The sequence below is a fragment of the Dryobates pubescens genome, chromosome 29 (assembly GCF_014839835.1).
Source record: "Dryobates pubescens isolate bDryPub1 chromosome 29, bDryPub1.pri, whole genome shotgun sequence".
NCBI classification, from domain to species: domain Eukaryota; kingdom Metazoa; phylum Chordata; class Aves; order Piciformes; family Picidae; genus Dryobates; species Dryobates pubescens.
Genome location: NC_071640.1, coordinates 10,924,213 through 10,944,709, shown reverse-complemented (window position 1 = coordinate 10,944,709; position 20,497 = coordinate 10,924,213). Strand labels below are relative to the sequence as shown.

At 53.3% G+C, this 20,497-nt stretch overlaps 1 protein-coding gene across 1 annotated transcript in view; it reads left to right on the top strand.

Annotated features, from left to right (window-relative positions):
- Positions 1–20,497, top strand: part of CACNA1B (calcium voltage-gated channel subunit alpha1 B) — a 432,602-nt gene that overhangs the window by 206,146 nt on the left and 205,959 nt on the right. The window contains exon 7 of the mRNA XM_054174438.1: positions 1,160–1,263. Coding sequence (XP_054030413.1) covers positions 1,160–1,263 — 104 coding nt within the window. The remainder of the gene's footprint in view (positions 1–1,159; positions 1,264–20,497) is intronic.

The following is a 20,497-nucleotide window of genomic DNA, read 5'->3' as shown; positions in this document are numbered from 1 at the left end:
TTGGAGTGAGGTGAGGGTCAATCTCTTTTCCCAGGTAACAAGAGACAGGATGAGAAGAAATGGTCTGAGGTGGTGCCAGGGAAAGGTTAGGTTGGAGATCAGGGAAAGTTTCTTTGCTGCAAGAGTGGTCAGGGATTGGCACAGGCTGCCCAGGGAGGTGGTGGAGTCATCATCTCTAGAGGTGTTCAAGAAACCTGTGGCCATGGCACTTCGTGGTGTGCATGATGGGGCAATCAGCTTGCTTCATCAGCTCTTCTGCTGCCATTCCATCTGGTGGACATAACAGAACCCACCAGAGAAGGACAGCCCAAGGGAAACCCTTGAGCACAGCCCTGTGAGGAGAGGCTGAGGGAGCTGGGGTTGCTTAGCCTGGAGAAGAGGAGGCTCAGGGGAGACCTTCTTGCTCTCTGCAACTCCCTGCAGGGAGGTTGTAGCCAGGTGGTGGTTGGTCTCTTCTCCCAGGCAAGCAGCACCAGAACAAGAGGACACAGTCTCAAGCTGTGCCAAGGGAGGTTTAGGCTGGAGGTGAGGAGAAAGTTCTTCATAGAGAGACTGGCCATGGGAATGTGCTGCCCAGGGAGGTGGTGGAGTCCCCATCCCTGGAGGTGTTCAAGAGGGGATTGGATGTGGCACTTGGTGCCATGGTTTAGTTGTCAGGAGGTGTTGGGTGACAGCTTGGACTTGATGATCTCTGAGGTAATTTCCAACCTTATTGACTATGATTCTATGAAATCTGAGGACAATCTGAGGCCTGGGTCTCAAGAGGGAGGGGACAGGGACAGGCTCTGCTCAGTTGCACCCTGGGGTAGGCTAAGGGGCAATGGATATAAACTCCAGCACAGGAGGTTCCACCTCAGCATGAGGAGGAACTTCTTCACTGTGAGGGTCACACAGCCCTGGAGCAGGCTGCCCAGAGAGGTTGTGCAGTCTCCTTCTCTGGACCCTTTCCAGCCCCATCTGGATGTGTTCCTGTGTGCCCTGTGCTGGATTCTGTGGTCCTGCTCTGGCATGGGGTTGGACTTGGTGATCTCTGGAGGTCTCTTCTAACCCCTATGATCCTATGATCTCCCCTGCCCTCTGCCCTGCAGTTTTGTGGGCATTTTGTTTCTGAGGTGAACTAATATTTGGCTCTCTCTTTTCCCTTTTTCTTTGTTTCCAGACAAATGATGCTGCAGGAAATACCTGGAACTGGCTTTACTTCATCCCTCTCATCATCATTGGCTCTTTCTTCATGCTCAACTTGGTGCTGGGCGTCTTATCAGGGTAAGGCTCTGCTGAATTGTTCTCCACCTGGTTGTGCCAAGGGCAGTGGTGTAGCTTTGAGCACTGTGGAAAGAGAGGAGGTGAGATGGGTCATCTCACTCTGCACTGTCCCCTTCATGCATGTCCAGCAACAGGACAAGGGGCAATGGGCACACACTGGAACCCAGGGGGTTCTGGCTGAGCAAGAGAAACTTCTTTGGTGTGAGGCTGCTGGAGGCCTGCAGCAGGCTGCCCAGGGAGGTTGTGGAGTCTCCTGCTCTGGAGAGACTCCAACCCCACTGGGACATTGTCCTGTGTCCAGTTCTGGGCCCCTCAATTTAAGAAGGACATTGAGACACTTGAAGGTGTCCAGAGAAGGGCAACAAAGCTGGGGAGGGGTCTGGAGCACAGCCCTGGGAGGAGAGGCTGAGGGAGCTGGGGTTGCTTAGCCTGCAGAAGAGGAGGCTCAGGGGAGACCTTCTTGCTCTCTGCAACTCCCTGAAGGGAGGTTGTAGCCAGGTGGGGGTTGGTCTCTTCTGCCAGGCAAGCAGCACCAGAACAAGAGGACACAGTCTCAAGCTGTGCCAGGGGAGGTTTAGGCTGGAGGTGAGGAGAAAGTTCTTCATAGAGACTGGCCATTGGAATGTGCTGCCCAGGGAGGTGGTGGAGTCCCCATCCCTGGAGGTGTTAATAAAACAAATTAGAACAGAAATAACCAGGTTGGAAAAGACCTCAGAGATCGTCAAGTCCAACCTCTCACCCAGCACCATCTGATCAACTCAACCATGGCACCAAGGGCCTCATCCAGGCTCTTCCTAAACACCTCCAGGAGTGGTGACTCCACCACCTCCCTGGGCAGCACATCCCAATGGCCAATCTCTCTTGCTGGGAACAATTTCTTCCTAACATCCAGCCTGAACCTCCCCTGGCACAACTTGAGACTGTGTCCTCTTGTTCTGGTGCTGCTTGCCTGGGAGAAGAGACCAAGCCCCACCTGGCTAAAAAAAAAGGGACTGGATGTGGCACTTGGAGCCATGGCTTAGTTGCCAGGAGGTGTTGGGTGACAGCTTGGACTTGATGAGCTCTGAGGTCTTTTCCAACCTTATTGATTCTATGATCCTATGATCCTATGATTCCCAACACTCATCCTGCTGCTGTTCCCCTCCCTGCCCTCAGCCTCCTCCCACCCCTGCTCCCAGCTCTGTGGGTTGGTGCTGGGCTTCTGGAGTTTCCTCCTGCCTGGCTGTTGTGTTGGGTATTCGTTTTGGCTGGCAATGAGCTGGCTGATGCTCCTCAATCTGTCTGTGAGTGCTCTGCTGCTTTGGATTGCACAATGCAAAGAGGATAAACGTTACCATGGGATGCTGTGAGGAAGATGATTGAGCTTCTTTCAAGGCTAAGTGCCTTTTGGCATGCTGTCAGGGAGCGGTGAGGGTGGTGAGCCAGCAGGAGAGCTGGCCAGAGAGGGCAGCCTGCTGGAGGTGATGCATTTGAATACCGAGAGGCTGTGGCACTCAAGTGTGAAAAATGCTGCCTGCCATGGCCTCAAATATTCATGGTGAAGCCTGAGCTCTTTCCAGACCGGCCAGGAAAGAGTTTACTCATCTGGCTGCAAGAACCGAGCCAGGTGAGGCATCGCCATGGCTGTTCTGCATCTTCTCTGCCGAAGTGTGACCAGGACTTTGCATCTCAGGAGGTTTAGTCATAGAATTGTCAGGGCTGGAAGGGACCTCAAGGGGCATCTACAGCTCTCTGCAAGGAGGTTGGAGCCAGCTGGGTGTTGGTCTGTTCTCACAAGTAGCAAGCAACAGGAAAAGAGGAAAGGAACTCTGGTGTGGAATGGAATGGAATGGAATAGATTGGAATGGAATGGAATGGAATGGAATGGAATGGAATGGAATGGAATAGATTGGAATGGAATGGAATAGATTGGAATGGAATAGAATAGATTGGAATGGAATGGATTGGAATGGAATGGAATAGAATAGATTGAAATGGAATGGAATAGACTAGAATAGATTGGAATGGAATAGAATAGATTGGAATGGAATGGATTGGAATGGAATGGAATAGAATAGATTGGATTGGAATGAAATGGATTGGAATGGAATGCATTGGAATGGAATGGAATGGAATGGATTGGAATGGAATAGATTGGAATGGAATGGAATAGATTGGAATGGAATAGAATGGATTGGAATGGAATAGAATGGATTGGAATGGAATGGAAAGGACTAGACTAGACTAGAATAGAATTAACCAGGTTGGAAGAGACCTTCAAGATCATTGTGTCCAACCTATCATCCAACACCAACCTGAGGAACAATTTCTTCCCCCAAAGTGCTGTCAAGCCCTGGATGAGGCTGCCCAGGGCAGTGCTGAGAGGCATTTAAGAGACATGCTTAGGGACATGGTTTAGCACCAGACTTGGTAGCACTGGGCTAATAGCTGGACTCAGTCTTAAAGGTTTGGGTTGGAAGAGATCTTAAAGGTCTCTTCCAGCCCAAACAATTCTGTGATTCTCTAGCTGATGTTGGAAATCACTTTCCCTGTTAAGAATCAGAGGTCAGGGTTGGAAGGGATCTCAAGGCTCAGCCAGTCCCAACCCCCCTGCCATGGCCAGGGACACCTCACACTGCAGCAGGTTGCTCACAGCCACCTCCAGCCTGGCTGCAAACACCTCCAGGGATGAGGCTTCCACCACCTCCCTGGGCAGCCTGTGCCAGGCTCTCACCACCCTCATGGGGAAGAACTTCTTCCTCACATCCAATCTCAATCTCCCCACTTCTAGTTTTGCTCCATCCCCCCCAGTCCTGTCCCTCCCTGACACCCTCAAAAGTCCCTCCCCAGCTTTCTTGGAGCCCCCTGCACATAAGGCAAAGTGTAAGGTCCTGTGCCTGGGTTGGGGCAGCCCTTGATATCAGTACAGGCTGGGGCATGATGACATTGAAAGCAGCCCTGCTGGAAAAAAAGGCCTTGGGGTGATGGTGGATGAGAAGCTGGACCTGAGCCAGAAATGGACACTTGCAGCCCAGAAGGCCACTGGCAACCTGGGCTGCATCAAAAGCAGCAGGGCCAGAGGTGGACAAAGATGATTCTGCTCCTTTGCTCTGCTCTGGGGAGACCTCACCTGCAGTGCTGTGTCCAACCCTGGGGCCCCCAACACATGGACCTGATGCAGAGGGTCCAGAAGAGGCCAGAAAGATGATCAGAGGGCTGAAGAGCCTCCCCTATGAAGACAGGCTGAGAGAGTTGGAGTTGTTCAGTGTGAAGAAGAGAAGGCTCCAGGATGACCTTAGAGCTGCATTTCAATATCTGAAGGGGACCTACAACAAGGCTGGGGAGGGACTGTTCAGAAGGGGCTGTGGGGATAGGATGAGAGGCAATGGTCTGAAACTGGAGCAGGGCAGATTCAGGAGGAAGCTCTGCACAATGAAGGTGGTGAGACACTGGAACAGGTTGCCCAAGGATGTGGCTGAGGCACTGTCCCTGGAGACATTCAAGCTCAGACTTGCTGTGGCCCTGGGCAGCCTGATCTAGCTGGAGGTGTCCCTGCTGCCTGCAGGGGGGTTGGACAAGATGACCTTTGAAGGTCCCTTCCAATCTGATGCAATCTGTGACATGATCCAGGCCTGCTCTGTCCTGAGATGTGCAGCATCTGCCTCTCCTTATGTGAGCCCCCTGGTGCCTGGCCTGCAGGCAGGTGTTCAGAATGGATGCAGCATCTTTGTGCCAGCAGGGGCCTGACAGGGATGCAGCTCCAGAGCCTGCTGGCACCTTGCAGGAGAACAAGGGTCAGGGCTTTGTTCATCACTGCTTGGAGCAGCCTGCATCGCAGGGTGATGCTCCCTGAGCAGGGGCACATTGAGCAATCCCCCTGGGTGTCCTCCAGGCTCCCTGGGGGATTCCTGCCTCAGGCTGTTGTATCTTGGGTTGCTGAGGCTTTTGTGCTGTTAGATCAGCTCCTGGGAGGAATCAGAAACATAAAATTGCCTGGTTGGAAAAAGCCTTCAGATCATCAAGTCCAGCCAGAAGCTAACATCTGTGTTAGACCATGCCCTACGATCCTCATCCAAGCATCTCTTAACCAGCTCCAGGGACAGTGACTCAACCACCTCCCTGGGCAGCCTGTTCCAGTGCCTGATGACCCTTTCAGTGAGGAAGTTTTTCCTAATGTCCAACCTAACCCTCCCCTGGTGCCACTTGAGGCCATTTCCTCTCATCCTATTACTTGTTAGATGGGAGGAGAGGCTGCTCCCCAGCTCACCGCAACCCCCGTTCAGGGAGCTGTGGAGAGGGAGGAGACCTTCCCTCAGCCTCCTCTTCTCCAGGCTGAACAGCCTCAGCTCCTTCAGCTGCTCCTCAGAGGACTTCCTCTCCAGACCCTTCCCCAGCTTGGTTGCCCTTCTCTGGACCTGCTCCAGCACCACAGTGTCCTTCTTGGAGTGAGGGGCCCAAAACTGAACCCAGTATTCAAGGTGTGGCCTCACCAGTGCCGAATAGAATAGAATTAACCAGGTTGGAAGAGACCTTCAAGCTCATCACATCCAACCTATCATCCAACACCAGCTGATCAACTCAACCATGGCACCAAGCACCCTATCAAGTCTCCTCCTGAACACATCCAATGGTGGTGACTCCACCACCTCCCTGGGCAGCACATTCCCATGGCCAATCTCTCTTGCTGGGAAGAATTTCTTCCTCACCTCCAGCCTAAACCTCCCCTGACACAGCTTGAGACTGTGTCCTCTTGTTCTGCTGCAGCTTGCCTGGGAGAAGAGACCAACCCCTACCTGGCTACAACCTCCCTTCAAGGGAGTTGGAGAGAGCAAGAAGGTCTCCCCTGAGCCTCCTCTTCTGCAGGCTAAGCAACCCCAGCTCCCTCAGCCTCTCCTCACAGGGCTGTGCTCCAGACCCCTCCCCAGCTTTGTTGCCCTTCTCTGGACACCTTCCAGCAGCTCAACATCTTTCCTAACCTGAGGAGCCCAGAACTGGACCCAGGACTCAAGGTGTGGCCTCAGCAGTGCTGAGCACAGGGCACAAGGACTTCCCTGCTCCTGCTGGCCACACTGTTCCTGGTGCAGGCCTTCTTGGCCCCCTGGGCACACTGCAGGCTCATGTTCAGCCTACCATCAACCAGCACCCCCTGGTCCCTCTCTGCCTGGCTGCTCTCAGCCACTCTGCCCCCCACCTTGTAGCACTGCCTGGGGTTGTTGTGGCCAAAGTGCAGCCCCTGGCACTTGGACTTGTTCAATGCCATCCTGTTGGCCTCTGCCCATCTGTCCAGCCTGGCAAGGTCCCTCTGCAGAGCTCTCCTACCCTCTCACACATCAACTCCTGCCCCCAGCTTGCTGTCATCTGCAAACTTACTGCTGATGGACTCAATGCCCTCACCCAGATCATCAATGAAGATATTGAACAGGCTGGGGCCCAGCACTGCTCCCTGGGGCACACCACTGGTGCCTGGCTGCTAGCTGGCTGTGGCACCATTCACCACCACTCTCTGGGCTCAGCCTCCAGCCAGTTCCTAACCCAGCTCAGAGTGCTGCTGCCCAAGCCAGGGGCTGACAGCTTGGCCAGGAGTTTGCTGAAGCCCAGGCTCATCCACACCTCACTGAATCACCTGTCTTGCTCTGCTGACTTTCAGGACATGTTTTCCAGTCCTGAGGTTGGGTACTTTTTTACCAGATTGAGCTCATAAAGCCTCCAGGCTGCAGCCTGTGCAGAGGCTGGAGAAGAATCAGGCTGATTAATTTGTCATAACAGCAAAGAGTTCTTCTGTCCTCCTTCTCCCTGCTCACAGAGACAATCATTCATTCTCCCTGCACATTTGTTCCAAGTTCACTGCTACCTGCTGTGATCTGACTCTGGCTGCTGTTAATTATTTGCAGCAGAAGAGCTGCATCATGATAAAAATGTGCAGTTCTGCTTCCTTCCCCATTGCTTCCAGTCCTTCCCCATTGCTTCCAGTCCTTCCCCATTGCTTCCAGTCCTTCCCCACTGCTTTTCCTCCTTCCCCACTGCTTGCAGTCCTTCCCCAGCTTGTGCTCAAAAAGGAGGGGAAAGTCAGGGGGGTGAAAAATAAATCATGAAATCACAGAATGGGTTGGGTTGAAAGGGACCTTAAAGCTCACCCAGTTCCACGCCCCTTGCCATGGACAGGGACACCTCCCACCAGCCCAGGTTGCTCAAGGCCTTGTTTAACCTGGTCTTGTATACCTCCAGGGAGGGGGCAGCCACAAGCTCCCTGGGCAACCTGTGCCTTTGTCTCCCCACCCTTGAGTTGTGTGTGTGTAGTTCTTAGCCCATTGCCCTCTTTAGCAAAGCCATCCCTGCAGGCAAGAGCTGTGGGGGAAGCTCCCTGCAGAAGGGGCAGGAGCAATGGGTTCCAGGGTGAGCTTCATCTCACTAAGCTAAATGCCCTGTGGAGTGTGGATCCTTTGCTCCTGTGTGGTTTTGGTTAGTCCAGCTGGAATGCCTTTAGAGTGCTCAGGCACTGGGCCAGGCTGCCCAGGGAGGTGGTGGAGTCCCCATCCCTGGAGGTGTTCAAGAGGGGATTGGATGTGGCACTTGGGGCCATGGTTTGGTGGACATGGTGGGGTGGGGTTGCCAGCTGGACTGGGTGATCTTGGAGGTCTTCTCCAGGCTGAACAGCCTCAGCTCCTTCAGCTGCTCCTCAGAGGACTTCCTCTCCAGACCCTTCCCCAGCTTGGTTGCCCTTCTCTGGACCTGCTCCAGCACCACAGTGTCCTTCTTGGAGTGAGGGGCCCCAAACTCAACCCAGTGTTCAAGGTGTGGCCTCACCAGTGCCCAGGAGAATAGAATAGAATAGAATAGAATAGAATAGAATAGAATAGAATAGAATAGAATAGAATAGAATAGAATAGAATAGAATAGAATAGAATAGAATAGAATTAACCAGGTTGGAAGAGACCTTCAAGATCATCAAGTCCAACCTGTCATCCAACACCACCTAATCAACTAAACCATGGCACCAAGCACCCCATCCAGTCTCCTCCTGAACATAGCCAGTGATGGGGACTCCACCACCTCCCTGGGCAGCACATTCCCATGGCCAACCTCTCTTGCTGGGAAGAACTTCTTCCTCACCTCCAGCCTAAACTTCCCCTTGGGGCCATGGTTTGGTGGCCATGGTGGGGTTGGGCTGCTGGCTGGTCTGGGTGATCTTGGAGGTCTTCTCCATCCAAACCAGTTCTCTCATTTGTCCTTCTGCTGAACTGCAAGAGACAGCAAAGCCTGCCATGTAGGGCTGATAGAAGAGACCTCCATCTGAATTTTCTGGGGCCTCTTCTTTGACTCTGGGGTGGAGGCTTGATGAACAGAGGCTTGATGAACAGAGCCTGATTTTTTTCCCCCCAGCAGCTGCAGCAGGCTGGTGCTTTTGAATTCCTTGTGCTGCCTTTGTGCCTGCCTCCTTGGAGCTGCCTTTGCCCAGCTGCAGCACTCCCAGCATTTCAGGCTGGATGGGCTGGAATCAAAGTGAAAGCAGCACAAGCTGAACAGAAAGACAAAAGGAAGGCAGAGGCATTGAAGGCTTCACCTCTGTGCTGTTCCTCTCTCTAGAAAGACAAGATGTATCCCCTATCTGGTTTGCATTTGAAGCATCTTCCTGCAATGCTCAGTGATAAAAGGCACTGTGAAGCCTGGCTGGGCGCTGAGAGATCAATCTCTCAGTGGTGCTTTCATGCCTTGGCAGCTGGTTGAGGGGAGCTCTAATTTTCCCCTCTTTAGAGCAATGAGGAGGAAGCAGAAGCAGCTTTAGCTGTGCAGGATTGATGGAGCCACTCTTTACTCCTAAGTCCTGCATATTGGGATGGGTTAAGCAGCTCAGCCAGCTGGAGATGGGCAGTCTGGGAGAGATGGACACAAGTTCCTCCAACCCTGTGGGATCTTGACCAGTGAGACAGACTCTCTGTGGCTGTGGCTGGTGTGACAGCCTGGGGTGGGAGATGGGCCACAGAGCTTTGCCATCTTTAGCATGAAGAGGGGAGATTTAGACAGATACCCTTTACACTAAGGGTATCTGGCCTGGATCAGGAACAGTGTGGCCAGCAGGAGCAGGGAGCTCATTGTGCCCTGTGCCCAGCACTGCTTAGGCCACACCTTGAGTCCTGGGTCCAGTTCTGGGCTTCTCAATTTAAGAAGGACATTGAGAGACTTGAAGGTATCCAGAGAAGGGCAACAAAGCTGGGGAGGGGTCTGGAGCACAGCCCTGTGAGGAGAGGCTGAGGGAGCTGGGGTTGCTCAGCCTGGAGAAGAGGAGGCTCAGGGGAGACCTTCTTGCTCTCTCCAGCTCCCTGAAGGGAGGTTGTAGCCAGGTGGGGGTTGGTCTCTTCTCCCAGGCAAGCAGTGCCAGAACAAGAGGACACAGTCTCAAGCTGTGCCAGGGGAGGTTTAGGCTGGAGGTGAGGAGAAAGTTCATCCCAGAGAGAGAGATTGGCCATTGGAATGTGCTGCCCAGGGAGGTGGTGGAGTCCCCATCCCTGGAAGTGTTCAAGAGGGGATTGGATGTGACACTTGGAGCCATGGTTTAGTTGATCAGATGGTGTTGGGTGATAGGTTGGACTTGATGATCTTGGAGGTCTTTTCCAACCGTATTGATTCTCTGATTCTATGGTGGGGAGACACTGGAACAGGTTGCCCAGGGTGGTTTGTGGATGCCTCCTCCCTGGAAGTGTTCAAGACAAGGTTGGGTGAGGCCCTGGGCAACCTGGGCTAGTGGAGGTGTCCCTGCCCATGGCAGGGGGTTGGAACTTTGAGGTCCCTTCTGACCCAAACCTTTCTGTGAATCTGTGAAGAAATCTTAGCCTTCCTCTGGGCTTTCCTTGCTTAACAACAAGGCTGAAAGCTCTGGCTGCTCAGCAAACCACCTGCAGGGCAAGAGTCCCTTAGAGGGACCAAGTGCCAGCAGCATAAAGCAATCCTTAGTGATGGTTTTCCAGGTGCTTGGTTTCTTCTTGTTCCAGCATTTCCCAGTGTGATCTCTCTGTGCCTCTGGGATGTGCTTGCTTTCACCTCTCTCAGATTTTCTTCTTGTCCAAATAAGAAGCATTTCCATGCTGCTGCTTCTTCCAGGTGGGCTTGCTGATCTATGCCCTTGGCCTGATGCTTAGAGATGTTTAAAGGCAGTGATTTACCAACACCCTGCATGCATTTCCAGTCACATTTCCAAAGCAGAGGCATCAGATTGCTTTCAGGTTTGCCTGCAGGATTCTCTGCACTCGAGGATTTGGTCTGTCAATGAGGATAACCACACCTTGGCTCACCCTGAAGGCTTCCTGGGACTTACTGTGGTAAAGATATCTGATGCCATGGTGAAGAACCCCATGTCTTTGCTCATCTCCTTTCCTTCTGTTTGCAGCCTTTCTGGGTGCAAGGTGCTGGCTATGGACACAGCTGAGCCATGACTTCTTGGGTTGGTATCTTGGGGGCAATCACTGCACACCTGAAGGATGGCCAAGGGCTCAGGCTCAGCCAACATGGATTGAGGAAGGGCAGGTCCTGCCTGATCTCTCCTCCTATGCCCAGGTGACTGCCTGGTGGCTGTGGGGCAGGCTGTGGATGTGGTCTGCCCGGACTTCAGCAAAGCCTTTGACACTGTCCCCCACAGCAAACTCCTGGCCAAGCTGTCAGCCCCTGGCTGGGCCAGCAGCTCTGAGCTGGGTTAGGAACTGGCTGGAGGCTGAGCCCAGAGAGTGGTGGTGAATGGTGCCACAGCCAGCTGGCAGCCAGGCACCAGTGGTGTGCCCCAGGGATCAGTGCTGGGCCCCAGCCTGTTCAGTATCTTTATTGATGATCTGGGTGAGGGGATGGAGTCCATCAGCAGTAACAGCAGATGACAGCAAGCTGGGGGCAGGAGTTGATGTGTGAGAGGGTAGGAGAGCTCTGCAGAGGGACCTTGCCAGGCTGGGCAGATGGGCAGAGGCCAACAGGATGGCATTGAACAAGTCCAAGTGCCAGGGGCTGCACTTTGGCCACAACAACCCCAGGCAGTGCTACAGGCTGGGGGCAGAGTGGCTGAGAGCAGCCAGGCAGAAAGGGACCTGGGGGTACTGGTGGACAGCAGCTGAACATGAGCCAGCAGGGTGCCCAGGTGGCCAAGAAGGCCAGTGGCATCCTGGCCTGGATCAGGAAGAGTGTGGCCAGCAGGAGCAGGGAAGTCCTTGTGCCCTGTGCTCAGCACTGCTGAGGCCACACCTTGAGTCCTGTGAACTTTAGTGAGGAGCACCAAATGTTGGTGCCTTTGAGGGCCTGGCATGCAGGGCATCATCCTTGCAGGGCTGTTGCTCTCCTGCTGCTGTTTCCCTGGCAGCCCCTTTCAGACTCCTGGAGCTGTGCTGTGGGCTGAGGTGGGTCCTTTAATCTCTGAGAGAGCTCAAAGAGTCACTGCTGCTGCTGTTGCTGCTGGCTCCCTAGTGACAGTGCACTCTGCTAAAGCAAAGTGCTTCAGGAACGGAGGGAAGATGGTGTCCACCACCCCAGCTCAGATTCTGAGCTTTGCTGCTGTGTTTCAGACACTCTCCTTCCTATCTGGTGTTCCTGCCCACCTCCCTCTCACTGCCTACAGCATCCCCAGCACTGGGAGGATGCTCTGCAGGTCCACAGGCTCCTGCACCTGCATCCAGCACACTGAGCATCTCCTTTTGTCTCTTTCCACTCCCTGCTGTCCATCTTGCTCCTGCTCACTCTCTCTTCCTGCTGGGGCTCCCTCCCTGCTTCTGCCTCTCTGAGACCAGGTTTGCAGAGGGTAAGATAAATGCTCAGCACAGCCAGAGCTTTGTGTCTTTAGTTGTATAAGCAGCTGGAGTGTAAAGGTGTTGGCTTTTGTGTTGCATCCAGCAGAGGCTTCCCCTCATGCAGGATTTGCTGTTCTCCAGGAAGACAAAAGGCAGAGAGATGAACCTGCAGAAGAAATTCCTCCCCTGGAGTGAGAATCTGCTTTTCTATCAACACCTGGCTGCCAAGGCAGCTGGTGAAGGAAATGTTCTGAGTCTTAACTGGAGCAGGGAAGCAAACTGTGAGAGGCTTTGCAGTGCTGGGGGTGTGAGATAGCCAACTCAACCACATGAGTGTTGCAGGACCTACAAGAAGTTGCCCATGAGCCAGCAATGTGCCCTCATGGACAAGAAGGTCAATCATTTCCTGGGGTGCCTTAAGAAGAGTGTGGCCAGCAGGTTGAGGGAGGTTCTCCTTTCCCTCTGCTCTGCCTTGGTGAGGACACATCTGGAGTATTGTGTCCAGTTCTGGGCTCCCCAATTCAAGAGAGACAGGGAAGTACTGGAGAGAGTCCAGCAGAGGCTATAAGGGTGCCTGGAGCATCCCTGTGAGGGGAAAAGGCTGAGAGCCCTGGGGCTGCTGAGCCTGGAGAAGAGCAGCCCCAGAGTATTCAGTGTTCAGTATCACTAAGGTTGGAAGAGACCTCAAAGGTCATCGAGTCCAACCTGTCACCACAGACCTCATGACTAGAGTAGGGAGGACACTACTGCCCACTTCTAAATGCTGATCAAGATATAAAGGGTGGGGGGCAGGAAGATGGGGCCAGGCATTTGTCAGTGGGGCAGGACAAGGGGCAATAGGCACAAACTGGAACCCAGGAGGTGATAATTCTCTGGTGTGAGGGTGCTGGAGCCCTGGATCGGGCTCCCAGGGAGGTTGTGGAGTCCTTGCTGGTTGTGGAAAGGATGGACTGAAACCAAGAGAATAGAACAGAATAGGATAGAATAGGATAGGATAGAATAGAATAGAATAGAATAGACCAGACCAGGCTGGAAGAGACCTTTGAGATCATTGTGTCCAGCCTATCACCCAGCACCATCTAATCAACAAAACCATGGCACCAAGTGCCTCAACCAGGCTCTTCCTAAACACCTCCAGGGATGGTGACTCCACCACCTCCCTGGGCAGCACATTCCAATGGCCAGTCTCTCTCTCTATGAAGAATTTCTTCCTAACATCCAGCCTAAACCTCCCCTGGTGCAGCTTGAGACTGTGTCCTCTTGTTCTGGTGCTGCTTGCCTGGGAGAAGAGTCCAAGCCCCACCTGGCTACAACCTCCCTTCAGGTAGTAGTAGAGAGCAAGAAGGTCTCCCCTGAGCCTCCAGTACTAGCAGTGGCAGCAGTGACAGTGATGCTGTATCATCTTTCTGCCTCCTCCCTGGGAGAGGGGAACCTTTCTTTCTGCTTTCCAAGCTGACTCTTAGAGGTTTGATGGGGTGATTAGTCTTGCAGCAGGCCTGGGAATACACCATGGAAGCTAAGACCAGGAGATGGGTTACGTGATGCTCTGTCTCAGCTCCCTGCTCTCACACAGGAAAGTTAATCAGAGACTCAGGGCATGAAGATGTGGCTTTGATTTCTTTTGCCTTTTGGTTGCTGTGCTGGTATTTTGAACTTGAGACCACCATGGAGAAAGTCACTCTAAGAACTAAACCAACTTCCTAGGTTTATAGTCTTTTACTGACCTGGCTTGGTGGTTCAAGAGAGACAGAGACCTGCTGGAGAGAATCCAGCAGAGAGCCATGAGGATGGTTAGGGAACTTGAGCATCTCCCCTGTGAAGAGAGACTGAGAGCCCCAGGGGCTGTTTAGTCTGGAGAAGAGAAGGCTGAGAGGAGATCTCATCAATGTGTCTAAATATCTGAGGGGTGGGGGGCACGTGGAGAGGCCAAACTCCTTTTGGTGGTGCACAGTATTTAGACAAGGAACAACAGGTACAGGCTTGAACATAGAAGGTTTTACCTCAACATGAGATGAAGCTTCTTTGCAGTGAGGGTGCCAGAGCCCTGGAGCAGGCTGCCCAGAGAGGTTGTGGAGTCTCCTTCTCTGGAGACTTTCAAAACCCACCTGGATGCATTCCTGTGCAGACTACCCCAAGTGATCCTGCTCTGGCAGAGGGGTTGGACTTGATGATCTCTGGAGGTCCCCTCCAATGCATTGTGACACTCATGAGTTGAGCTTGTCTCTTGTGTGGCTGGGGAGGGGCCTGCTGAATTCCCCTGAAGTGGCTATGCCAGTGCATATTCACCCTGAGATTTATTTTCCTCTCCCACCCACCAAGGTGATAAGCAACAATCATCCATTTTCCTGGTGACTCTGAGCACTGACTACTCTGGAGAAAAAAAATGTGACAGCCTGGATGGCATGTGGTCCCCATGATGAATGTCCTTCCCTTGACTTCTGTTGCTTCCTGCTGTCTCTGTGGAATCAGCTATTCACAGCTGTCATGCTGTAACTAGAAGGCATCGTAGTCATTTACCCAGGCAGAGCTTGGCTTCCTCCAAAGCATTGTTTCCTGCTGCTGTGCTGCTTGCAGGACCACCAACCTTGCAGCCTTCCTTCCCTCAATGCCAATCTAGACAGTGCTGACAGATGAATATGTTAAAGGGCTCCTGGGACACGTGGTGGTGGATGAGAGTCAAGGATGTTAGGAACAAGTTCTTTACCATGAGGGGAGTGGAACACTGGAGCAGGTTGCCCAGGGAGGTGGTTGAGGTCCCATCCCTGCAGATATTCAAGGTGAGGCTCAACAGGGCCCTGGGCAGCCTGATCTAGTTGGGGATGTCCCTGCTGACTGCAGAGGGGGTTGGACTGGATGGTCTTTGGAGGTCTCTTCCTTTTACTTTCAGTCACATTTAGTAACCACAGAATCAACAAGGTTGGAAAAGACCTCAGGGATCATCAAGTCCAACCTCTCACCCAACACCTCCTGACTAACTAAACCATGGCTTCAAATGCCACATCCAATCCCCTCTTGAACACCTCCAGGGATGGGGACTCCACCACCTCTGTAGGCAGCACATTCCCATGACCAATCTCTCTTTCCGTGAAGAACTTTCTCCTCACCTCCAGCCTAAACCTCCTCTGGCACAGCTTGAGACTGTGTCCTCTTGTTCTGGTGCTGCTTGCCTGGGAGAAGAGACCAACCCCCACCTGGCTACAAACTCCTTTCAGGAAGCTGTAGACAGCAAGGTCTCCCCTGAGCCTCCTCTTCTCCAGGCTAAACAACCCCAGCTCCCTCAACCCCTCCTCACAGGGCTTGTGCTCAAGACCTCTCATCAGCCTCATTGCCCTTCTCTTCCAAGCCAAGCCAAATGATTCTATGAACATGGGAGAATGTAGAAGTGCAGAAGCCTGCACCTGGGGAGGAACAACACCAGGCACCAGTACCGACTTGGAGCTGACCTACTGGGAAACAGCTCCAAAGAAAGAGGTGGGCAATAAGTTATCCATGGAACAACTATGTGCCCTCATGGCCAAGAAGGCCAGTGGTGTCTTGGGGTGCATAAAGAAGACTATGTCCAGCAGGTCAAGGGAGGTTCTTCTCCCTCTCTACTCTGTGAGGGCAAGTGAGGCCACACCTGGAGTGTTGTGTCCAGTTCTGGGCTCCCCAGTTCACGAGGGATGGGGAACTACCAGAGAAAGTCCAACAGATGCTATGAGGATGATGAAGGGACTGGAACATCTGTGTGATGAGGAAAGGCTGAGGGACCTGGGGCTGCTTAGTCTGGAGAAGAGAAGGCTGAGAGGAGATCTTATCAATGTCTATAAAGAGCTGAAGGGTGAGGGGCAAGAAGAAGAGGCCAGGCTCTTTGCTCTGGTATCCTGTGACAGGATAAAGGGCAATGGATACAAACTGCAACCCAGGAAGTTCTACATGAGGAAAAACTTCTGTGTGAAGGTGCTGGAGCCCTGGAGCAGGCTGTCCAGAGAGGTTGTGGAGTCTCCTTCCCTGGAGGCTCTTGAGACTCCTTTGAATTCATTCCCAGGTGACCCTGCTTTGGCAGGGGGGGTTTGGACTCGATGATCTTGGGAGGTGCCTTCCAACCCCTACCACGCCGTGATTCTGTGCTTATCCCTCACTCCAGAACTGGTCAGAAGAACAGCTATGAAGAAAGCCTTGGAGGTCAAACTGGGGCTGGAGGCAGCATGTTCCTTCCTCTGGTTTCCTGACTGGCAGTTTTGGGATATCTGTGTGCAAGCCAGTGGCACAAACAGCAATTACCCTGAACAAAAGAGGGAACTCCTCTGCCGCTCCCAGCCGCTCCGAGGGGACTTTCTGTGTTGTCATCTTGAGCTGGCAGGAGAACTTCAGCTGAAATATTTTGAGCTGATCTGTAGCATTTTGATAGAATGCCTTCCCCCCCTCCCCTTTTTTTCCCCTCTCTGAGTATGTTCTGAACATCTCAAAGAGACCTTCTGGGAGTCTTCCAGCTGCTGCAAACAGGGAACGCTTCGCTTCCTGCGCGGTGATGAATGCAGGGGGGGAGGGACACGTGCTCTTATGAATGCGTTTCATGAGGGCAAACCACAGCCTTTTGACAAGCCCCAGCTTCAGCAAACCTCTCTCCTGTCTCCTAGAGACAGGAGAAAGAGCCTGTGATGGATTCCTCTGGCAGGAAGACCATACATCAACACCTCACAGTTCTGCAACCTGCGTGAGTTTGCTGCAGCTCTGTAGCGCTCGGAAGGGTTTCAACAAGCAGAGATCCAAGGGCCAGAGATCCAAGGGCCAGAGATCCAGGCTGGACAGATGGGCAGAGTCCAAGGGCATGAGATTGAACATATCCAAGTGCCAGGTGCTGCACATTGGCCACAACAACCCCAGGCAGTGCTACAGGCTGGAGTCAGAGTGGCTGAGAGCAGCCAGGCAGAAAGGGACCTGGGGGTACTGGGTGACAGCAGCTGAACATGAGCCTGCAGTGTGCCCAGATGGCCAAGAAGGCCAAGGGCATCCTGACCTGCATCAGGAAGAGTGTGGCCAGCAGGAGCAGGGAGGTCATTGTGCCCTGTGCTCAGCACTGCTTAGGCCACAGCTTGAGTCCTATGTCCAGTTCTGGACTCCTCAGGTTAGGAAAGATGTTGAGATGCTGGAAGGTGTCCAGAGAAGGGCAACAAAGCTGGGGAGGGGTCTGGAGCACAGCCCTGGGAGGAGAGGCTGAGGGAGCTGGGGTTGCTTAGCCTGGAGAAGAGGAGGCTCAGGGGAGACCTTCTTGCTCTCTCTGACTCCCGGCAGGGAGGTTGTAGCCAGGTGGGGGTTGGTCTCTTCTCCCTGGCAAGCAGAACAAGAGGACACAGTCTGAAGCTGTGCCAGGGAAGGTTTAGGCTGGATGTTAGGAAGAAGTTGTTCCCAGTAAGAGAGATTGGCCATTGGAATGTGCTGCCCAGGGAGGTGGTGGAGTCCCCATCCCTGGAGGTGTTTTAGAAGAGCCTGGATGAGGCACTTGGTGCCATGGTTGAGTTGATCAGATGGTGTTGGGTGATAGGTTGGACTTGATGATCTTGGAGGTCTTTTCCAGCCTGGTTAATTCTCTATTCTGTTCTGCCTCCTTCTGGAAGGTGCCTTCCCAGCTTCCATGGCAGCACCAGGGAAAAGGGAGGTGCTTGTGGCTTTATCCCCAACATTCCTCTCTGCTGGCATGTGAAAAGCTTACGTGGGCTGTACAGAAACTGCTGAGGGTTTGCAGCTTAGCAGCTTCTCCCTTGTTTTCATCTCCAGAGAGACCTGGACAAGCTGCAGAAGTGGACCCTTGTGAACATCCTGAGGTTCCACATGGCCATGGGCAAAGTCCTGTACATAGGTCAGGACAATCCTTGCTCTCAATACAGGCTGGGGAGTGAAGGGCTGGAGAACAGGACTAGGTGGGGGAAAAGTTGGACATGAGGCAGCACCGAGTGCTGCCAGCCCAGCCCCAGCCTGTCCTGTGCTGATCCCCAGCACTGTGGACAGCAGGGGCAGGGAGGGGATTCTGCCCCTCTGCTGTGCTCTGCTGACACCCCCTGCAGTACTGAGGCAGCTCTGGAGTCCTCAGCACAGCCAGGGACCTGTTGGAGCAGGGCCAGAGGATGGAAGCCCTCTGCTGTGCGACCAGGCTGAGAGAGTTGGGGTTGTTCAGCCTGGAAAAGAGAAGGCTGCAGGGGGACCTTCTGGTGGCCTTGTAGGGCTTCAAGGGCCAGCAGAAAGCTGGGGACAGACTTTTTCTGAGGGCTTGTTGTGACAGGACAAGGTGTGGTGGTTTGAAACTTAGAGGAAGAGTCAGTCATGAGAGAAGGAAGAAATCTGGGCCCAGGTTGCCCAGAGAGGTGGTAGCTGCCCCATCCCTGGAACCATTCCAGGCCAGGTTGTCTGGGGCTCTGAGCAAGCTGCTCTCATTGCAGATGTCCCTGCTGAGTGCAGGGGGGCTGGACTGGATGAGCTTTGAAGATCCCTTCCAACCCAAACTGCTCTATGATTCTATCATTTTCTTACATGATTCAAGTTGAGATTAAAGGGGCAACTTTTAGGTAACTTTTGCTTTCCTTAGGCCAGATAGGATCTGGCAGAGGATGAAAGGCCTTGCAAAGAGAGCTCTCCTTTGCCTTGCTCCTTCCTCTGCTTCCTTCCTGCCCACCTGGTCCTTCATGAAACTCCCTGCTGGGCTTTGCCTCCTGTCCCATCCAGTGCAGCCCAGCTCTGCTCAGGCCCCTCCACGCCTGGCACTTTAGATGCACGTGGCCAGCTCGGTGCTGTCTGCTTTCATTCCTTCCCAATCCAGACAGAAAACAAAACTGAGAGGAGGTCTGTGGCCCCAAGCAGCAGGCACTGAACCAGAAATGAGGACATTAAACAGGAAGAGGGAGAAAACAGGTGACCGGCCGACATGTGCTGAATGCCAAGGAGGAGCTGCCGGCTCAGAGCGCCGGTTTGGCTTCCTCTGCGCTTCAAGGAGGGGGTCATGGGCTGTGCTGTCAGGTGAGGGACAGGAGAGGGGAGTCAGGAGACTGGGATGTGTTGCCAAAATCAAGACAAGGGCTTCAGCTGATGGCAGCTCTCCCAGCAGTGGCTGGGGCTGGTGTGTGTCGCAGCGCTGAGCCAAGCTCTGCCTGCAGTCTCTTCTCCGTGGGTCAGGCAGAGCTGCCAGATTAATCAAAAGCATCAGCCTTGAAGGGTGAAGTGAAGACTCAGAATGCAAAGCTGCCTCTGGCACTTCCAGCTGCTTCCCCACCTTGTCTTTCCATCTTCCTCCCACCTCCTGCTCCTTGCTGGCTTTTGAGGAGCAGCTCATGCTGCATGAGCAGGTCATTAGGTGAGGTTTTTGTCAAGGGCAGTGGTTAGCTGGCAACACTTAACTGAAGGTTTGATGGACTCAGCGGAGTTAAGATGTCTTAGGGCTCGCAGAGGCTGGCTCAGAGCTCCATAAATGGTAGATGGGCACAGACACTCCCAGCTGGAGCATCAGAATCTTGACAGAGGTGATCCAAATTAACCTGGGGAAAGCCCTAGTGTGGCTGTCAGGGTGGTGGCTGCACTGCTGTCTCATCATCATTTCAGACAAGGCAGTAGGATGTACTTGGACAAGACTTTTGCAAGGGTGGGGTGAACCCTGCTTCCTGACTCCTCTCTTCAGTCTCATTCATTTGAGCTTCAACAAGGACAAATGCCAGGACCTGCACTTGGCTTACAACAACCCCAAGCAGCTCTCCAGCCTTGGGGCAGTGTCGCTGGAAAGCTGCTGGCAGAAAGGGACCTGGGGGCTCTAAGGGACAAGCAGCTGAAGAGGAGCCAGCAGTGTGCCCAGGTGGCCAAGAAAGCCAAAGGCCTCCTGGCTGGGATCAGCAATGCTGTGTCCAGCAGGAGCAGGGCGGGGATTGTCCCCTGGGACTCAGCTCTGGGGAGGCCACACCTCGAGGGTTGTGTCCAGTTTGGGGCACCTCAATACAAGGGAGATGTGGAGGTGCTGGAGCCAGGGCAGAGCAGAGCAAGGAAGCTGGGAAGGGCCTGGAGAATAAATCTGATGAGGAGCAACTGAAGGAGCTGGGGATGGTTAGTGTGAAACAGAGGAGGCTGAGGAGAGACCTCATTGCTGTCTACAGCTACCTGGAAGGAGGTTGTGGAGAGGTTGATGCTGGTCTCTTCTCCCAGGTAATTAGTGACAGAGCAAGAGGGAACGGCCCCAAGCTGCAGCAGGGGAGGTTTAGACAGGACAGTAGGCAACATTTTTTTCCCAGCAAGAGTTATCAGGCACTGGAATGTGCTGCCCAGGGAGGTGATTGAGTCACTAACCCTGGAGGTATTTAAAGGTGGTTTGGATGTGGTGCTTGGGGCTATGGTTTAGGGTGAACCTTGCAGAGTAGGGCTCTGGGTTGGACTTGCTGATGCTGAAGGTCTTTTCCAACTTGAATGTTTCTGTGATTCTGTGATTGTAGTGAGCTGATACCAAGATAGTTGCTTTCCATGTGAGTTTAGTACATGGCAGGACC